Raw genomic sequence first — 16,074 nt, 5'->3', positions numbered from 1 at the left:
AATGGAGACATCAAAAGGGAAATTTAAAAATACCTCAAAGAGTTCCCCTCATGGTGCAGCAGAAACGAATCCAACTAGGAACCATGAGGTTGTGTGTTTGATCCCTGGCCTTGCTCAGTGGGTCAAGGATCTGGCATTGCCATGAGCTGTGGTGTAAGTTACAGATGCAGCTTGGATCCGGCATTGCTGTGGCTGTGGCATAGGCAGGCAGTTACAGCTCTGATTAGACCCTAGCCTGGGAACCTCCATATGCCATGGGTGCATCCCTAAAAAGACCAAAAAAAAAAAAAAACTCTAGACAAACAACAATGAAAACACAACTATTCAAAATCTATGCAATGCCACAAAAACAGTTCTTAGAGGAAAGTTCACAGCAATATAGGCCTTCCTTAATAAAAGAAGAAAAATCCCAAGTCAAAAATTAACCTATCACCTAAAAGGATTAGAAAAAGAAGAACAAACAAAATCTAAAGTTAACAGAAAGAAGGAAATCATAACGATCAAAGAGGAAATCAATGAAATACAGATTAAAAAAAAAACACACACTGGAGTTCCCGTCGTGGCGCAGTTGGTAACGAATCCGACTAGGAACCATGAGGTTGCGGGTTCGGTCCCTGGCCTTGCTCAGTGGGTTAACGATCCGGCATTGCCGTGAGCTGTGGTGTAGGTTGCAGATGCGGCTCGGATCCCGCGTTGCCGTGGCTCTGGCGTAGGCCGGTGGCTACAGCTCCGATTCAACCCCTAGCCTGGGAACCTGCATATGCCGCGGGGAGCGGCCCAAGAAATAGCAACAACAACAACAACAATAACAACAACAACAACAACAACAAAAAAACACACAGAAAAAAAAATCAATAAAACCAAGAGCTAGTTCTTTGAAAGGGTAAACAAATTTGACAAAGCTCTGGTCAGACTCCCCAAGAACAAGAGAGAGAGAATCCAATAAGCAAAATAAGAAATGAAAAAAGAGGAGTTCCTGTCCTGGCCCAGTGATAAACGAATCCAACTAGGAATGATTGGGTTGTGGGTTCAATCCCTGGGCTTGCTCAGGGATTAAGGATCTGGCATTGCCATGAGACATGGCTCGGATCCTGGGTTGCTATGGCTCTGGTGTAGGTCAGCGACCACAGCTCCGATTAGACCCCTAGCCTGGGAACCTCCAAATGCCATGGGTATGACAAAAAAAAAAAAAAAAGAAATGAAAAAGGAGAAATCTCAACAGATACTGCAGAAATACAAAAAAAAAATTAAGAGATAATATGAACAATTATATGCCAACAAATTTGGCAACCTAAAAGAATGGACAATTTTCTAGAAACTTACAGCCTGCCAAAACTGAATCAAGAAGAAACAGATCATCTAAACAGACCCATAACTAGAAATGAAATTGAATGTGTAATTAAAATACTCCCTACAAACAAAAGTCCAGGACCAGATGGCTTCACATGTGGATTCTGCCAAACAGAGAGAGAAGAACTTATACCAATTCCTCTTAAACTTTTAGAAAAGAGTGAGGAAGAATGAACACTCCCAAAGACATTCTATGAAGCCACCATTACCCAAATACCAAACCCAGACACAGACACTACTAAAAAAGAAAAATTTTTATAGGCCAATATCTTTAATGAATATAGACACAAAAATTCTCAACAAAATTTTAGCCAACCAGGGAGCTCCTGTTGTGGCACAGAGGAAATGAATCTGACTAGTAATGGTGAGGCTGCAGGTTCGATCCCTGGCCTTGCTCAATGGATCTGGCTTTGCCATGAGCTGTGGTGTAGGTTGCAGATGGGGTTCAGATCCCACGTTGCTGCGGCTATGGTGTGGGCAGGCAGCTGTGGCTCCAATTCAACCCCTAGCCTGGGAACCTCCATATGCCATGGGTGCAGCCCTAAAAAAGAAAAAAAAAATTGGCCAACCAAATACAAAAACATGTAAAAAAGATCATATACCATGACCAAGTGGGATTCATCCCAAGTTCATAGGGATGGTTCAACATACACAAATCAATCAATGTAATACACCACTTTAACAAAAGAAAAGTCAAAAACTACATGATCATCTCAATAAATTCAGAAAAAGCATTTGAAAAAATCCAACATCCATTCATGATAAAAAATCCTACCAAAGTGGGTATAGAGGGAATATATCTTATCATAATAAAAGCCATTTTTGACAAGCCCAAAGCCAATATAATACACAATGAAGAAAAACTGAAAGCCTTCCTGCTAAAATCTGGAACAAGACAAGGATGTCCAATCTCACCACTTTTTTTTTTTTTTTTGTCTTTTGTCTTTTTTTGTTGTTGTTGTTGTTGTTGTTGTTGTTGTTGCTATTTCTTGGGCCGCTCCCGCGGCATATGGAGGTTCCCAGGCTAGGGGTTGAATCGGAGCTGTAGCCACCGGCCTACACCAGAGCCACAGCAACGCGGGATCCGAGCCGCATCTGCAACCTACACCACAGCTCATGGCAACACCGGATCGTTAACCCACTGAGCAAGGCCAGGGACCGAACCCGCAACCTCATGGTTCCTAGTTGGATTCGTTAACCACTGCGCCACGACGGGAACTCCCAATCTCACCACTTTTATTCAACATAGTATTGGAAGTCCTAGCCCCAGTAATCAAACAAAAGACATTGAAGGTATCCAAATTGAAAGATGAGAGGTAAGATTGTCACTATATGCAGAATATATGATACTATATGCAGAATATATGATACTATATGTAGAAAACCCTAAGGATTCTGCACAACAACTACTTGAATTGATCAATGAATTCAGCAAAGTAGCAGGATACAAGATTAACATTCTGAAATTGGTTTCATTTCTGTATACAATGATAAACTATTAGAAAAGGAACATTAAAAAATACCTTTTAAGGCGGTCCCATCATGGCACAGTGGTTAACAAATCTGACTAGGAACCATGAGGTTGTGGGTTAGATCGCTGGCCTTGCTCAGTGGGTTAAGGATCCGGCATTGCTGTGAGCTGTGGTGTAGGTCACAGATGTGGCTCAGATCCCACGTTGCTGTGTCTCTGGCGTAGGCCAGTGGCTACAGCTCCAATTAGACCCCTAGCCTGGGAACCTCCATATGCCATGAGAGCAGCCCAAGAAATGGCAAAAAAAAAAAAAACAAAACTTTTAAAATCACACCCAAAAAATTAAATATCTAGAAATAAGTTTGACCAAGGAGGTCAAAGACTTATATGCTGAGAACTATAAAACATTAATCAAGGAAAGTAAGGAGGATTCAAAGAAATGGAAAGATATCCCACGTTCCTGGATTGGAAGAATTAATATTGTTAAAATGGCCATTCTTCCCAAAGCAATCTACAGATTTAATGTGATCCCTATCAGATTACCTATGACATTTTTCAAAGAAAGAGAACAAACAATCCAAAAATTTATACAGAACCATAAAAGACCAAGAATTGCCAAAGCAATCCTGAGGGGAAAAAAATAAAGCAAGAAGTATAACTCCCCCAGACTTCAGACAATATTACAAAGCTATAGTCATCAAGACAGTGTGGTACTGGTACAAAAACAGACATGCAGACCAATGAAATTGAATGGAAAGTTCAGAAATAAACCCAGACCTCTACAGTCAATTAATCTCGACAAAGGAGACAAATATATAAAATATGAAAAAAAAGTATCTTCAGCAAGTGGTACTGGGAAAACTGGACAGCTGTATGTCAATCAATGAAACTAGAAAACACCCTCACACCATGCACAAAAGTAAACTCAAAATGTCTTAAAGACTTAAACATAAAACAAGACACCATAAAACTCCTAGAACATAGTCAAAACATTCTCTGACATCAACTGTACAAATGTTTTCTTAGGTTAGTTGCCCAAGGCAATAGAAATAAAAACAAAAATAAACCAATGGGACTAATCATACTTACAAGGTTTTGCACAGCAAAGGAAACCATAAAAAAAAATGAAAAGACAACTTATGGAGGAAATAGTTGCAAATGATACAACCAACAAAGGCTTAATCTCCAAAATATATGAATAAGTTATACAACTCAACAGCCAAAACACAAACAACCTAATTGAAAAATGGTCAGAAGACCTAAATAGACATTTCTCCAAAGAAGACATATGGATGGCCAATAGGCACATGAAAAAATATTCAACATCGCTAATCATTAGAGAAATGCAAATCAGAACTGTAAAGAGGTCCCATGTCACACTGGTCAGAATAGCTATCATTAATAAGGCTGCAAATAACAAATGCTGGAGAGGGTGTGGAACAAAGGGAACCCTCCCGCACTGTTGGTGGGAATGCGACTAGGTACAACCCCTGTGGAAAACAGTATGAAGGTTACTTAGAAAAGTAAATACAGAACTACCATATGATCCAGGAATACCACTCCTGGGCATATGTCTGCACAAAACTTTCCTTGAAAAAGATACACGCACTTCTATGTTCATAAGAGCACTATTCACAATAGCCAAGGCATGGAAACAACCTAAATGTCCATCAACAGATGAATGGATTAAGAAGATGTACATATACATCATGGAATACTACTCAGCCATAAGAAAGAATAAAATAATGACCTTTCCAGCAACATGGATAGAACTAGAGATTCTCATACTAAGTGATGTAAGGCAGAAAAAGGCAGAGATACCACATGACATCACTTATATGCGGAGTCCAAAGCATGGCACAGATGAACCTATCTACAGAGCAGAAGCAGACTCACAGACATGGAGAACAGACTTGTGGTTGCCAAGGGGGAGGTAGGAGAGTAGGATAGACTAGGAGTTCGGGGTTAGCATATGCAAACTGTTAACATTTAGAATGGATAGAGGATGAGGCCCTGCTGTATGGCACAGGAATTATGTCCAATCACTTGTGACAGAACATGATGAGAGATAATATGAAAAAGAGAGTGTGTATAGATGTATGACTAGGTCACTTTGCTGTACAGCAAAACATCCAGAACAATGTACATCAACTATAATAAAGAAAAAAGTTTAAGAATCACTGCATTTGGGGGTGATTTGTTATTACAACAGCACTGTGAACAATAGTTAACAGATCTATCCTCCCCAAAGCTACGTCTAAATATCCACCAAGACCCCTTCTCAAGACTCCTAGTGGAAGGCCCTCTGTGATCATAAGGTCACAAGGAGGCTGCAGTCTCATCGAGTGTGGGGTAGGCACCTCTTAGCCCTGCCAAAGCATCAGATGACGTGGTCTTGGATTCCAATCTTAAAACTAGAGTCAGGAGGCCCATCCCTGAACCCAACATTCTGGAGACCAAGCTTCAACAGGATATTTCCCATCCTGTCTCCCTCCTCAACCTCCTGTCATGTCCCTACTTAGACCCACTCTCACCATTTAGCCTTGGGTAACACTAGTCCCTCTCGCTGGATGTCAGAGCCTCTGAGGATGTGTATGGCCCCTACTGGACTGGAGGCCATGTCTTCACTGACAATCTCAGCACTTTCTCATAGTCCCACCCAGAAGTACAACCGTACTTTCTAGTGTTTGTGTTGTGAGGAAAATTCATTTCCTCCCTCTCTACATTCAGTTACTCTGGAGCGTAAAATACACCCTCTCAGCCTGCACATTCCTTGACAGGTCTTTTCTCTGAGAAGGACACACTTCCCAGGAAGCAGGCCAAATTTGCCAAATGATCCTTTTGTTCGGGGAGAAGTCTGCCAGACTTCTGAGGATGGTTTTTTTTTTTTTTTGTTTTGTTTTTTGACATTTTCCTTTTATCTCAAGTCTGGATCCTGAGAATCCGTCAGCCCAGCTCCACCCAGTACAGTTTCCTGAGTACCATGCTTTCTGACACCTGCCCTTCTCCAGTGCCCAGCAGTTTTTCATGTGCAGCTTTCTCTTGAATGTGGCCCCCTGTGTTACTTTTCTTGAACTTATCAACTACACTTTAATAACATTTTTTAATGAAAAATCTTTTTTTTCTTGAACTTGACCTCTACCTCTGGTCCCACTGGCAAAATCGTTGGTACTAATGCCCTTGACCAGATTAGCAAGTTTGTCTGACAGTTGGGGGAATACATTTTTTTTTTTAATTTTATTGGAGTATAGTTGACTTACAATGTTGTGTTAGTTTCAGGTAACAGCAAAGTGAATCAGTTATACAGGTACATGTATCCATTCCTTTTCAGATTCTTTTCCTATCTAGGTTATTACACAGGACTGAGTAGATTTCCCTGTGCCATGCAGTAGGTCCTTGTTACTTACCTATTTAATGTACAGTAGTGTATATGTGTTAATCCCAACCTCCTAATTTAGCCCGCCCCTCAGCGTTTCCCCTTTGGTAACCCTAAGTTTGGTTTTGAAATCTTTGAGTCTGTTCCTGTTTTGTGAATAAATTCTTTTGTACCATTTTTATTAGATTCCACATATTACTGATTTCCTATGATATTTGTCTTTCTCTGACTTACTTCATTTAGTATGATAATCTCTGGGTCCACGTTGCTGCAAATGGCATTATTTCATTCTTTTTATGGCTGAGTAATAGTCTTTTATTTATTTATTTATTTATTTATTTATTTATTTATTTATTTTTGTCTTTTTAGGGCTGCACCTGTGGCATATGGAAATTCCCAGGCTAGAGGTCAAATCAGAGCTGTAGTGCTGGCCTACACCACAGTCACAGCAACCAGGGAATCCAAGATGCGCCTGTGACCCCCGACAGCTCACGGCAACACCAGATCCTTTAACCCACTGAGTGAGGCCAGGGCTTGAACCCGTGTCCTCATGGATACTAGTCAGGTTCATTACCACTGAGCCACAACGGGAACTCCCAAGATACTTGACTTATTTTTGGTAAATTGGCCTACAGATATTTTCACCTCTCCACTAGCTGAGACTTAACAGCCTGTAGAATAACATTTCAACCCCTGAGCCACCCTAATCAGGACTCCCCATTGTCCCTCATCTTCTACTGTATCTTCCTCCCCCAGGCCAGTCTGCTCACAGGCAGCACATCCTATTCTCAGCCTGTAACTTACACTGACCTTCCAGTGCCCCCTCGCTGCAGAGCTGTGACAGAGCTGGTTCTCCTGGGTGCACAAAAGCCAATTCCATCTCCTCCCAAATCTGCATTCAGTGACTTCATGTTGTAGCTTAAAATCAGCCAAGGTTAGCAAAGGTTACAATCCCCCTCACCTCCTCTCACACCCTAGCTGAACCCCGTTGTTAAATATTTACCAGCATGGTACTGCCTGCGGGCAACAAAACCCTGTCCATTCATCTCTTCTGGCAGCTCAAAAAAAGATTTCCCAGATTCCAGGAGCCTCAGGCAGTTCTTGCTCTGAGTTCATGACATGTCACTGTAAATCCTCGTTTGACAATTGGTCCTCCGACCTCGGGGAGGGCCCTGCATACGCTAGTGTGTACATTCTCAGTGGAGAGAATACTGTCCCACAGTGAGGGAATATTGGCTCTTGCGGGGAGGGCAAAAAGTTCTTAGCTATTGCAATGGCCTGTGACTCTCCAAAGGGCCAAGTACATAAACAGATACACAGGACTTTTTTTTTTTTTTTTTTTTGTCTTTTTTGCTATTTCTTGGGCCGCTCCCACGGCAGGTTCCCAGGCTAGGGGTCCAATCGGAGCTGTAGCCACCGGCCTACGCCAGAGCCACAGCAACGCCGGATCTGAGCCACGTCTGCAACCTACACCACAGCTCACAGCAACACCGGATCATCAACCCACTGAGCAAGGCCAGGGATCGAACCCACAACCTCATGGTTCCTAGTTGGATTCGTTAACCACTGCACCACGACAGGAACTCCCACAGGACATTTTTTGAGGAGGGGGCCTGATGATTAGGAAAGAAATGGTTAAAAAGGCTCTTCGGTGCAGGCAGTGGCATGAAAAATAGGTTGAGAAACACGGCCCTAGTGTATAAGTCATGTAAGCGAATAGAGTGCATCCTAATTTTATATATTTATTATTTGGAAAAATATTAAGCAATGCTTTTGCATCCTGGATTGAATGTGGTTTTTAAGCATTTGGGTTGGGGGATGTGGTGTTGTTTAGGAAATAAATACACTGGGTAAAGGGGATCCTGAAAGCACAGCAGGATGATATGAACTTCCCTTTGTCATTACTCTAGTGACACCATACTTGGCCTCCCATCTGTCCTGTGGGACACTGAAAAGGCACCTTTCACACCTGCAAAGAGTAATATTTACCACGTCAACCAGTGGAGAAATGACCTAAGAAGACCACCATGTGGTTTGGGGTTTTTTGTTTGTTTGTTTTGTCTTTTTGATGTTTTTAGGGTTATACCCATGGTATATGGAGTTTCTGAGGCTAGGGGTTGAATTAGAGCTGTAGCTGCTGGCCTACACCACAGCCACAGCAACGTGGGATCTGAGCCACCTACACCATAGCTCACAGCAATGCCAGATCTTTAACTCACTGAGCAAGGACAGGGATCAAACTCACATCTTCATGGATACTAGTCGGGTTCCTTAACCACTGAGCCACGGGCAGAACTCCTCCATTGTGGTTTTAAATGCCACCTCTGGGAGCAGGTGCTGACACCAGAGGCAAGCCGCTGCCATGGGGATAAAGTTCTTCTTTCTTCCCCTTGTGGGTGAAGTGAAAGACGCTGCAAGGCTCATAAAGTGACAATAACATATGATATCACTTATAGGTGGAATCTTAAAAAAGGATACAAATAAACTCATTTGAAGAACAGAAACAGAGGCAGACTTTCAAAACAAACTTAGGGGGAAGGTTCCTGTTGTGGCTCAGTGGTAACAAACCCAACTAGGATCCATGAGGACTCAGGTTCAATCCCTAGCCCTGCTCAATGGGTTAAGGACTCGGCATTGCTGTGAGCTGTGTTGCAGGTCACAGATGCAACTTGGATCCCACATTGCTATGGCTGTGGCATAGGCTGGCAGCTACAGCTCTGATTTGACCTCAAGCCTGGGAACCTCCATGTGCCATGGGTGTGGCCCTAAAAGGAGCAAAAAAGAAAACAAACTTACAGTTACTGAAGGGGACATGTGGGGTGGAGGCAGGTACTGGGGTTGGGATTACATATGCACACTGTGGCATACGGAATGATTGGCTGATGGGAACCTGCTATATAGCACAGGAACTCTACCCAATATTCTGTGAACATCTAGATGGGAAAAGAATCTGAAAAAGAGTGGATGTGGGTAAATGTACAACTAAATCACTTTGTTAGACAGCAGAAACTATCACAACATTGTAAATAAGCTACACTTTAATAAAACTTTTAAAAAATGAAAAAAAAATAACAATAACAACTTCTTTGTGGAAAAAGACCATCAGCGTAAGAAAATTTCAAGATGTGCAGATTCAGTTACGGTGTGAAAGCCTACCTAGAAAATATGCGATTCTCAGAGAAACGTTCTTGGTTCTTCCAGAAATAGAATTCTGGAAGAACCCCGGAGGATGGGCAGATATTTACTGCCATCTTTCTAGACTGTGGCTGCCCTCCCCAGTGCCAAGGGCCTGCTGCAGCCACTGCTCAGCACCCACACCAGTGGGTACGCACACTTCGGGCAAGAGTCCTGCAGGGGCGTGGTAGTCAGCACACGTGAGGCAGGACAGGATCCAACAGTAGAAATATCTATACTTCACTAGGCTTTAGGCATTTTCAGGGACTTAAGGATGTTTTAAAAACTATGTATTATGTTTACTTTAGGCACTGAAATGCTCATAGGATGCGTCTGCACTGTTGATGTATTATTTCATTTAAACTTCCTAACTGCCCATATCAGTAGGCACTGCCTTAGGTCACAATTTTACCAAGATCTAACCCAGTCCTGAGCACCCCAAACCCCAAACCTATGGAACCCTAGACTGTCACATACGCACTTCTTCTTTGTGGAAAAAGACCATCAGATATTTAACCTAGTCATTTTATGGGGGACGGGTTAATGATGGATGCATCACAGAGCTCAGTACATCCTGGCCCCAGGAGGCCTGGGAAATGAATAGAATGAGATGCCCAGTCCCCTGCCTCCCTCCTTTAACCATCACTCTTCTCTCTGCTCATACCAGTGGTTCGAAGAATCATGAATCCTACAGCCCTTTAAGGAGAAGCAGAGCCTGCAGCACAAAGCCACCCTGTGCCATAGTAACGAGGCCAGTTGACCCGGTCTTGGTGAAGGCCACCAGCCTTTCAGTGAGAGAGCGTCCTCATGTCAGTCCCAAAACTCAAAAATTGACTAAGCTGTGGGTAACCATGCCCGAGAGAGCCACCAAGAGGCCCCAAAGAGTTCTGTCAAAGTGCCAAAACATGTCTCCCTTACCTTCTGGCCAGCCCGAAGTCAATGATCTTAATTTGGTGACCTGTCTGATTGACACACAGTATGTTCTCCGGCTAGGAAAGAAAAAGAAGGTTGTTTAGCTCAATTACTAGCTAAGAAGGTCTGAGCTCCCATGGTTATTTGTCAGTAGGCCTGTTTCCCAGCCTCCAAGAGAAAGCCCTCCAGGTGTGGTGGTCATGGGGAACTGGAGCGCTCCTGCCCTGTATCAATGGACAGCCACTGCTCAGCACCAACTGCTACCCACCACATAGCAATGCAGGCCCAGTCACCTGTCTTCCTCAGTCCTCAGGAGAAGCCAGAAATCCAGGTTTAAGTAAAAATTCCATGCTTTTAAATATTGACAATTAAATCCAATTTAAATGTGCATTCATGATGGGTGGAAGTCAAACATGACACATCTGGGATACAGATTTGGTCTACAAGCCACTTGTTTGAGACTCTTGGCTTGGGGTGATGGTTCCAAACCCTGGATGCATACTAGATATCAGGGGAGCCCTCAAAAGTCCCAGTTCCCAGACCCCAACCCTGACCAATTATGTCAGAATCTCAGTGGTGGGACCTAACCCTCAGTACTTTGGTCAAGGAGATCAGAGCTGCTAAATATCAACCTGCTATTTTGTGGTAACAGTTGTGACCCATGGGATAGAGGTGTTAGTCTTGACTCACTTCTCTTAAGTCTTTCAAATCAGCTCAGAGGACCTGGGAGATTGGAATGATTCTTGTTGCTTGTGCCAAACCAATTTGGTTGGGTGGGGGTAGGGGCTGAGGGCAGATGGAGGGCTTATGGTACAAAGGACTTGGAAACCCAAGGCCAGTGCCTGAGATCCAGAGGTCCATTAGGGGCATCTGTAGGCTTAAATGACTATTTTCCTATGCCTGAAATCTCAATGCCTCCATCTGTAAAATGGGAAGAATCACCTCTTCCTGCCTTCCTCTTGGGTGGGTGTGAGGATCAAATGACGTAATGTTGCATTAAAAATTTTACAACTTACGCAACATTAACAAATTGAAAAACAAAACCCATATGACCATTTCAATAGATGCAGGAAAAGCTTTTGACAAAATTCAACACCCATTTATAAAAACCCTCCAGGAAATGGGGATAGAGGAAACCTACTTCAACATAGTAAAGGCCACATACAACAAACCCACCACAACATCATACTCAATGGTGAAAAGCTGAAAGCATTTCCTCTAAGATTGGGAACAAGCAAGGATGTCCACTCTCGCCAACGTTATTCAACTATTCAACATAGTTTTGGAAGTCCTAGCCAAAGAAGAAGTTTCTAGAAGAGAATAAAAAGAAATAAAAGGAATCCAAATTGAAAAAGAAGTTGGAAAACTGTTACTATTTGCAGACAACATGGTACTATACATAGAAAACACTACAAGAAAACTGTTAGAGCGCATCAATGAATTTGGTAAAGTTGTAGGATTCTAAATTAATACAGAAATCTCTTGAATTTCTATACACTAACAGTGAAAGATCAGAAAGAGAAAATAAGGAAACCATCCCACTGACCATCACATCAAAAAGAATAAAATATCTGGAAATAAACCTACCTAAGAAGGCAAAAGTCCTGCACTCTGAAACTATAAGGTGTTGATGAAAGAAATAGAAGAGGACACCATACTCTTGGATTGGAAGATTCAATATTGCCAAAATGACTATACTACACAAAGAAATCTACAGATTCAATCCAATCTCTATTAAATTAGAGATTTTTCACAGAAATAGAACAATATTTTTTAAATTCGTATGGAAATACAAAGACCCCCAAATAGCCAAAGTAATCCTGAGAAAGAAAATGGAGCTAGAGGAATCAGGCTCCTTGACCTCAAACCATATTACAAAGCCACAGTCATCAAAACAGTATGGTACTGGCACAAAAACAGAAATATAGATCAATGGAATAAAATAGAAAGCCCAGAATTAAACCCAGGCACCTATAGTCAACTAATCTACAACAAAGGAAGCAGGAATATACAATGGAGAAAAGTCTCTTCAATAAGTGGTGCTGGGAGGAGTTCCTGTCGTGGCTCAGTGGTTAATGAACCAGACTAGCATCCATGAAGATGCGGGTTCGATCCCTGGCCTCACTCAGTGGGTTAAGGATCTGGCATTGCCATGAGCTGTGGTGTAGGTTGCAAACGCAGCTCAGATCCCGAGTTGCTGTGGCTCTGGCATAGACCAGCAGCTACGGCTCCTATTTGACCCCTAGCCTGGGAACCTCCATATGCCACTGGTGTGGCCCTAAAAGACAAAATGACAGGAAAAAAAAAAAAAAGGTGGTCTGGGAAAATTGGACAACTACATGTAAAATAAGGAAATTAGAACACTCTATAACATCATACACAAACTCGAGATGGATTAAAGACCTAAATATAAGACCAGATACTATAATAAAATTCTCAGAGGAAAACACTCTCTGACATAAACCACAGCGATAACTTCTCAGATCTACCTCCTAGAATAATGGAAATCAAAACAAAAATAAACAAATGGGACCTAATTAAATGCAAAAGCTTTTGCACAGCAAAGGAAACCATAAATAAAACAAAAAGACAACCCACAGAATAGGAGAAAATATTTGCAAATGAAGTGACAGACAAGGGGTTAATCTCCAAAACATACAAACACTTCATGTAACTCAATATCAAAAAAACAAAGAACCCAACCAAAAAATGGGCAGAAGACATAAATAGATATTTCTCCAAAGAAGACATACAGATGACCAAAAAGGACATAAAAATATGCTCAACATCGCTACTAGAGAAACGCAAATCAAAACTACAACAAGGCATCACTTCACAGTAATCAGAATGGCTATCATCAGAATTCTGCAAACAATAAACGCTGGAGAGTGTGTGGAGAAAAGGGAACCCTCCTATACTTTGGTGAGAATATAAATTAGTGCAACCATTATGGGAAACACTATGAAGCTTCCTCAAAAAACTAAATATAGAACTACCATATGATCCAGCAATTCCACTCCTGGGCATATATCCAGAGAAAACCATAATTGAAAAATATACATGCAGGAGTTCCTGCTGTGCCACAATGGGATTGGCGGTGTTTTGGGAGCACTAGGACGCAGGTTTGATCCCCTAGCTGGCACAGTAGGTTTAGGATCCAGTGTTGCCACAGCTGCAGCTGTGGTCGCTACCACAGCTCGGAACTAATCCCTGGCCTGGGAGCAGCCCCCCCACCCCCAAAAAAACCCAAAAAATAAAAAACCTTCTGTATGTCAAAAAGATACATGCACCCCAATGTTCATTGCAGCACTATTTACAATAACCAAGGTATGGAAGCAACTTAAATTCTATCAACAGAGGAATGGATTAAGAAGATATACATATACATAAAATGGAATATTACTCAACCATAAAAAGAATGAAGTAATGCTATTTGCAGCAACATGGATAGACCTAGAAACTATCATACTAAGTAAGTCAGAAAGAGAAAGACAAATATATGATGTCACTTTTATGTGGAATCTAAAAAAAAATGATACAAATGAACTTATTTATAAAACAGAAACAGGAGTTCCTGTCGTGGCTCAGTGGCTAACGAAGCCGACTAGGAGCTATGAGGTTGTGGGTTCAATCCCTGACCTTGCTCAGTGTGTTAAGGATCCAGCGTTGCCATGAGCTGTGGCGTAGGTTGCAGACGTGGCTTGGACCCCACGTTGTTGTGGCTGTAGTGTAGACCAGCGGCTACAGCTCCGATTAGACCCCTAGCCTGGGAACCTCCACATGCCTCGGGTGTGGCCCTAGAAAAAGATAAAAAAATAAAATAAAACTTTTCTAATAGCCACATTAAAAAAGTAAAAATAAATAGGTAAGATTCATTTTTAGAAAAGCATTATTGAAACATAAATAATAAACATAAATATTGATGATGAGATCAGAAAATTCACCATTTTAAAGTGTAGAATTCAGTGGTTTTCAGCAGATAGTTCACCACTAATAATTTTAGAACATTTTCACCCTTCAAAAAAACCCTACTCATCTGCAGTCACTCTCCATTGCCCCCTCACCCACAACTCCTGCAACCACTAATGTTTTTTCTGCATCTGTAGATTTGCCTATTTTGGGCATTCCACGTAAATGGAATCATACATATGTGACCTTTTGCATCTGACTTCTTCCACTCGGCATAATGTTTTCAAGGTTTCTGCATATATAAATACTTCATTCCTTTTAAAGGCTAAATAGTAAACGGAATTAATCCATTCTATTGTATGGATATATCTACCACATTTTGCTTATCTAGTCATCAGTTAGTGAACATCTGTATTGTTTCTACTTTTTGACTATTATGCATAATGCTGCTAAGGACATTTGTGTATGAGTTTTTTGTGTTGATTTATGTTTTCAATTCTTGAGTATATATTTAGAAGTGAAATTGCTGGGTCATATGTTAACTCTTACGTGTCATATTACAGGAACCGCTAAGTTGTTTTCTAAAGTGGATGCAATCCCATCAACAATGTATGATAGTTCCAACTTCTCCAAATCCTAGCCAATGTTTGTCTGCCATTTTTATTTACTTTAATCTTTAATTAAAATTTAATCTTTAATTTTTATTTCATTGTAATATTTTTATTTTAGTCTAATGGGTGTGATGTAATTGACTAATGTTGTTGAGAATCTTTTCATGTGCTTGTTGCTCATTTTTATATCCTTATTAGATAAACATCTACTCAAATCCTTTGCCAATTTTTAAACTGTCTTTCTTACTGAGTTGTTAAAGTTCTTTATATATTCTAGACACAAGTCCTTTAAGAGGTATATGATTTAAAAATATGTTCTCCCAGAGTTCCCGTCGTGGCGCAGTGGTTAACGAATCCGACTAGGAACCATGAGGTTGAGGGTTCGATCCCTGGCCTTGCTCAACGGGTTAAGGATCCGGCGTTGCCGTGAGCTGTGGTGTAGGTCGCAGATGTGGCTCAGATCCTGCGTTGCTGTGGCTCTGGCGTAGGCTGGCAGCTCAGCTCCGATTGGACCCCTAGCCTGGGAACCTCCATATGCCGTGGGAATGGCCCAAGAAATGGCAAAAAGACAAAAAAAAAAAAAAAAAAAAAAAAGTTCTCCCATTCTGTGGGCTGTCATTTCATTTTCATGATGGTGTCCTTTGAAACATAAAGGTTTTTAATTTTGGTGAAGTCCAATTCACCAACTTTACTACATTGTGCCTTTGAGACATATATAACTTACTCTTATGTTTTCCTCTAGGAATGTTTAAGTTTTAACTCTTATATTTAGGCCTATGATCCATTTTGAGTTGATTTTTTTTATAAAATGAGTAGGGGTTCAATTTTCATGAGGATATTAAGATGGTGTCCCAGAACCATTCGTTGAAAAGATCTATTCTTTCTCTCATTGAATTGTCATGGCACTGTTTTCAAAACTAATTGACCACAAATATAAAGGTTTATTTCTGGACTCTCTATCATAAATAGTCTATCCTTACATCACTAAATTTTGATTTCTGCAGCTTAGTAGTAAGTTTTGAAATGTGAGTCTTCCAACTTCATTCTTCTTTTTCAAGATTGTTTTTGCTATTCTGGGTCCCTTGAATTTCTGTCTGAATTTTAGCATCATATCATTAATTTCTGAAAAGAAGCCAGCTGTGATTTTGGTAGGATTGCATTGAATATACAAATCTTGTTGGGGAGTATTTTGCCATTTGTGACAACATGGATGGACCTCGAGGACATTATACTAAGTGAGATAAGTCAGACAGAGAAAGACACTTACTATA

General features: G+C 41.2%; 1 protein-coding gene across 4 annotated transcripts in view; it reads right to left on the bottom strand.

Moving 5' to 3' along the window:
• Window positions 1-16,074, bottom strand: part of MYLK3 (myosin light chain kinase 3) — a 70,746-nt gene that overhangs the window by 13,478 nt on the left and 41,194 nt on the right. For all 4 annotated transcript variants that reach the window (XM_021094243.1, XM_021094244.1, XM_021094245.1 and 1 more), the window contains one exon: window positions 10,290-10,360. In XM_021094243.1, the coding sequence (XP_020949902.1) occupies window positions 10,290-10,360 (71 nt within the window). The remainder of the gene's footprint in view (window positions 1-10,289; window positions 10,361-16,074) is intronic.

Source organism: Sus scrofa, chromosome 6 (genome assembly GCF_000003025.6).
Source record: "Sus scrofa isolate TJ Tabasco breed Duroc chromosome 6, Sscrofa11.1, whole genome shotgun sequence".
NCBI lineage: Eukaryota > Metazoa > Chordata > Mammalia > Artiodactyla > Suidae > Sus > Sus scrofa.
Note: the sequence above shows the minus strand (reverse complement) of the source record. Positions and strands in the feature narration are given on the sequence as shown.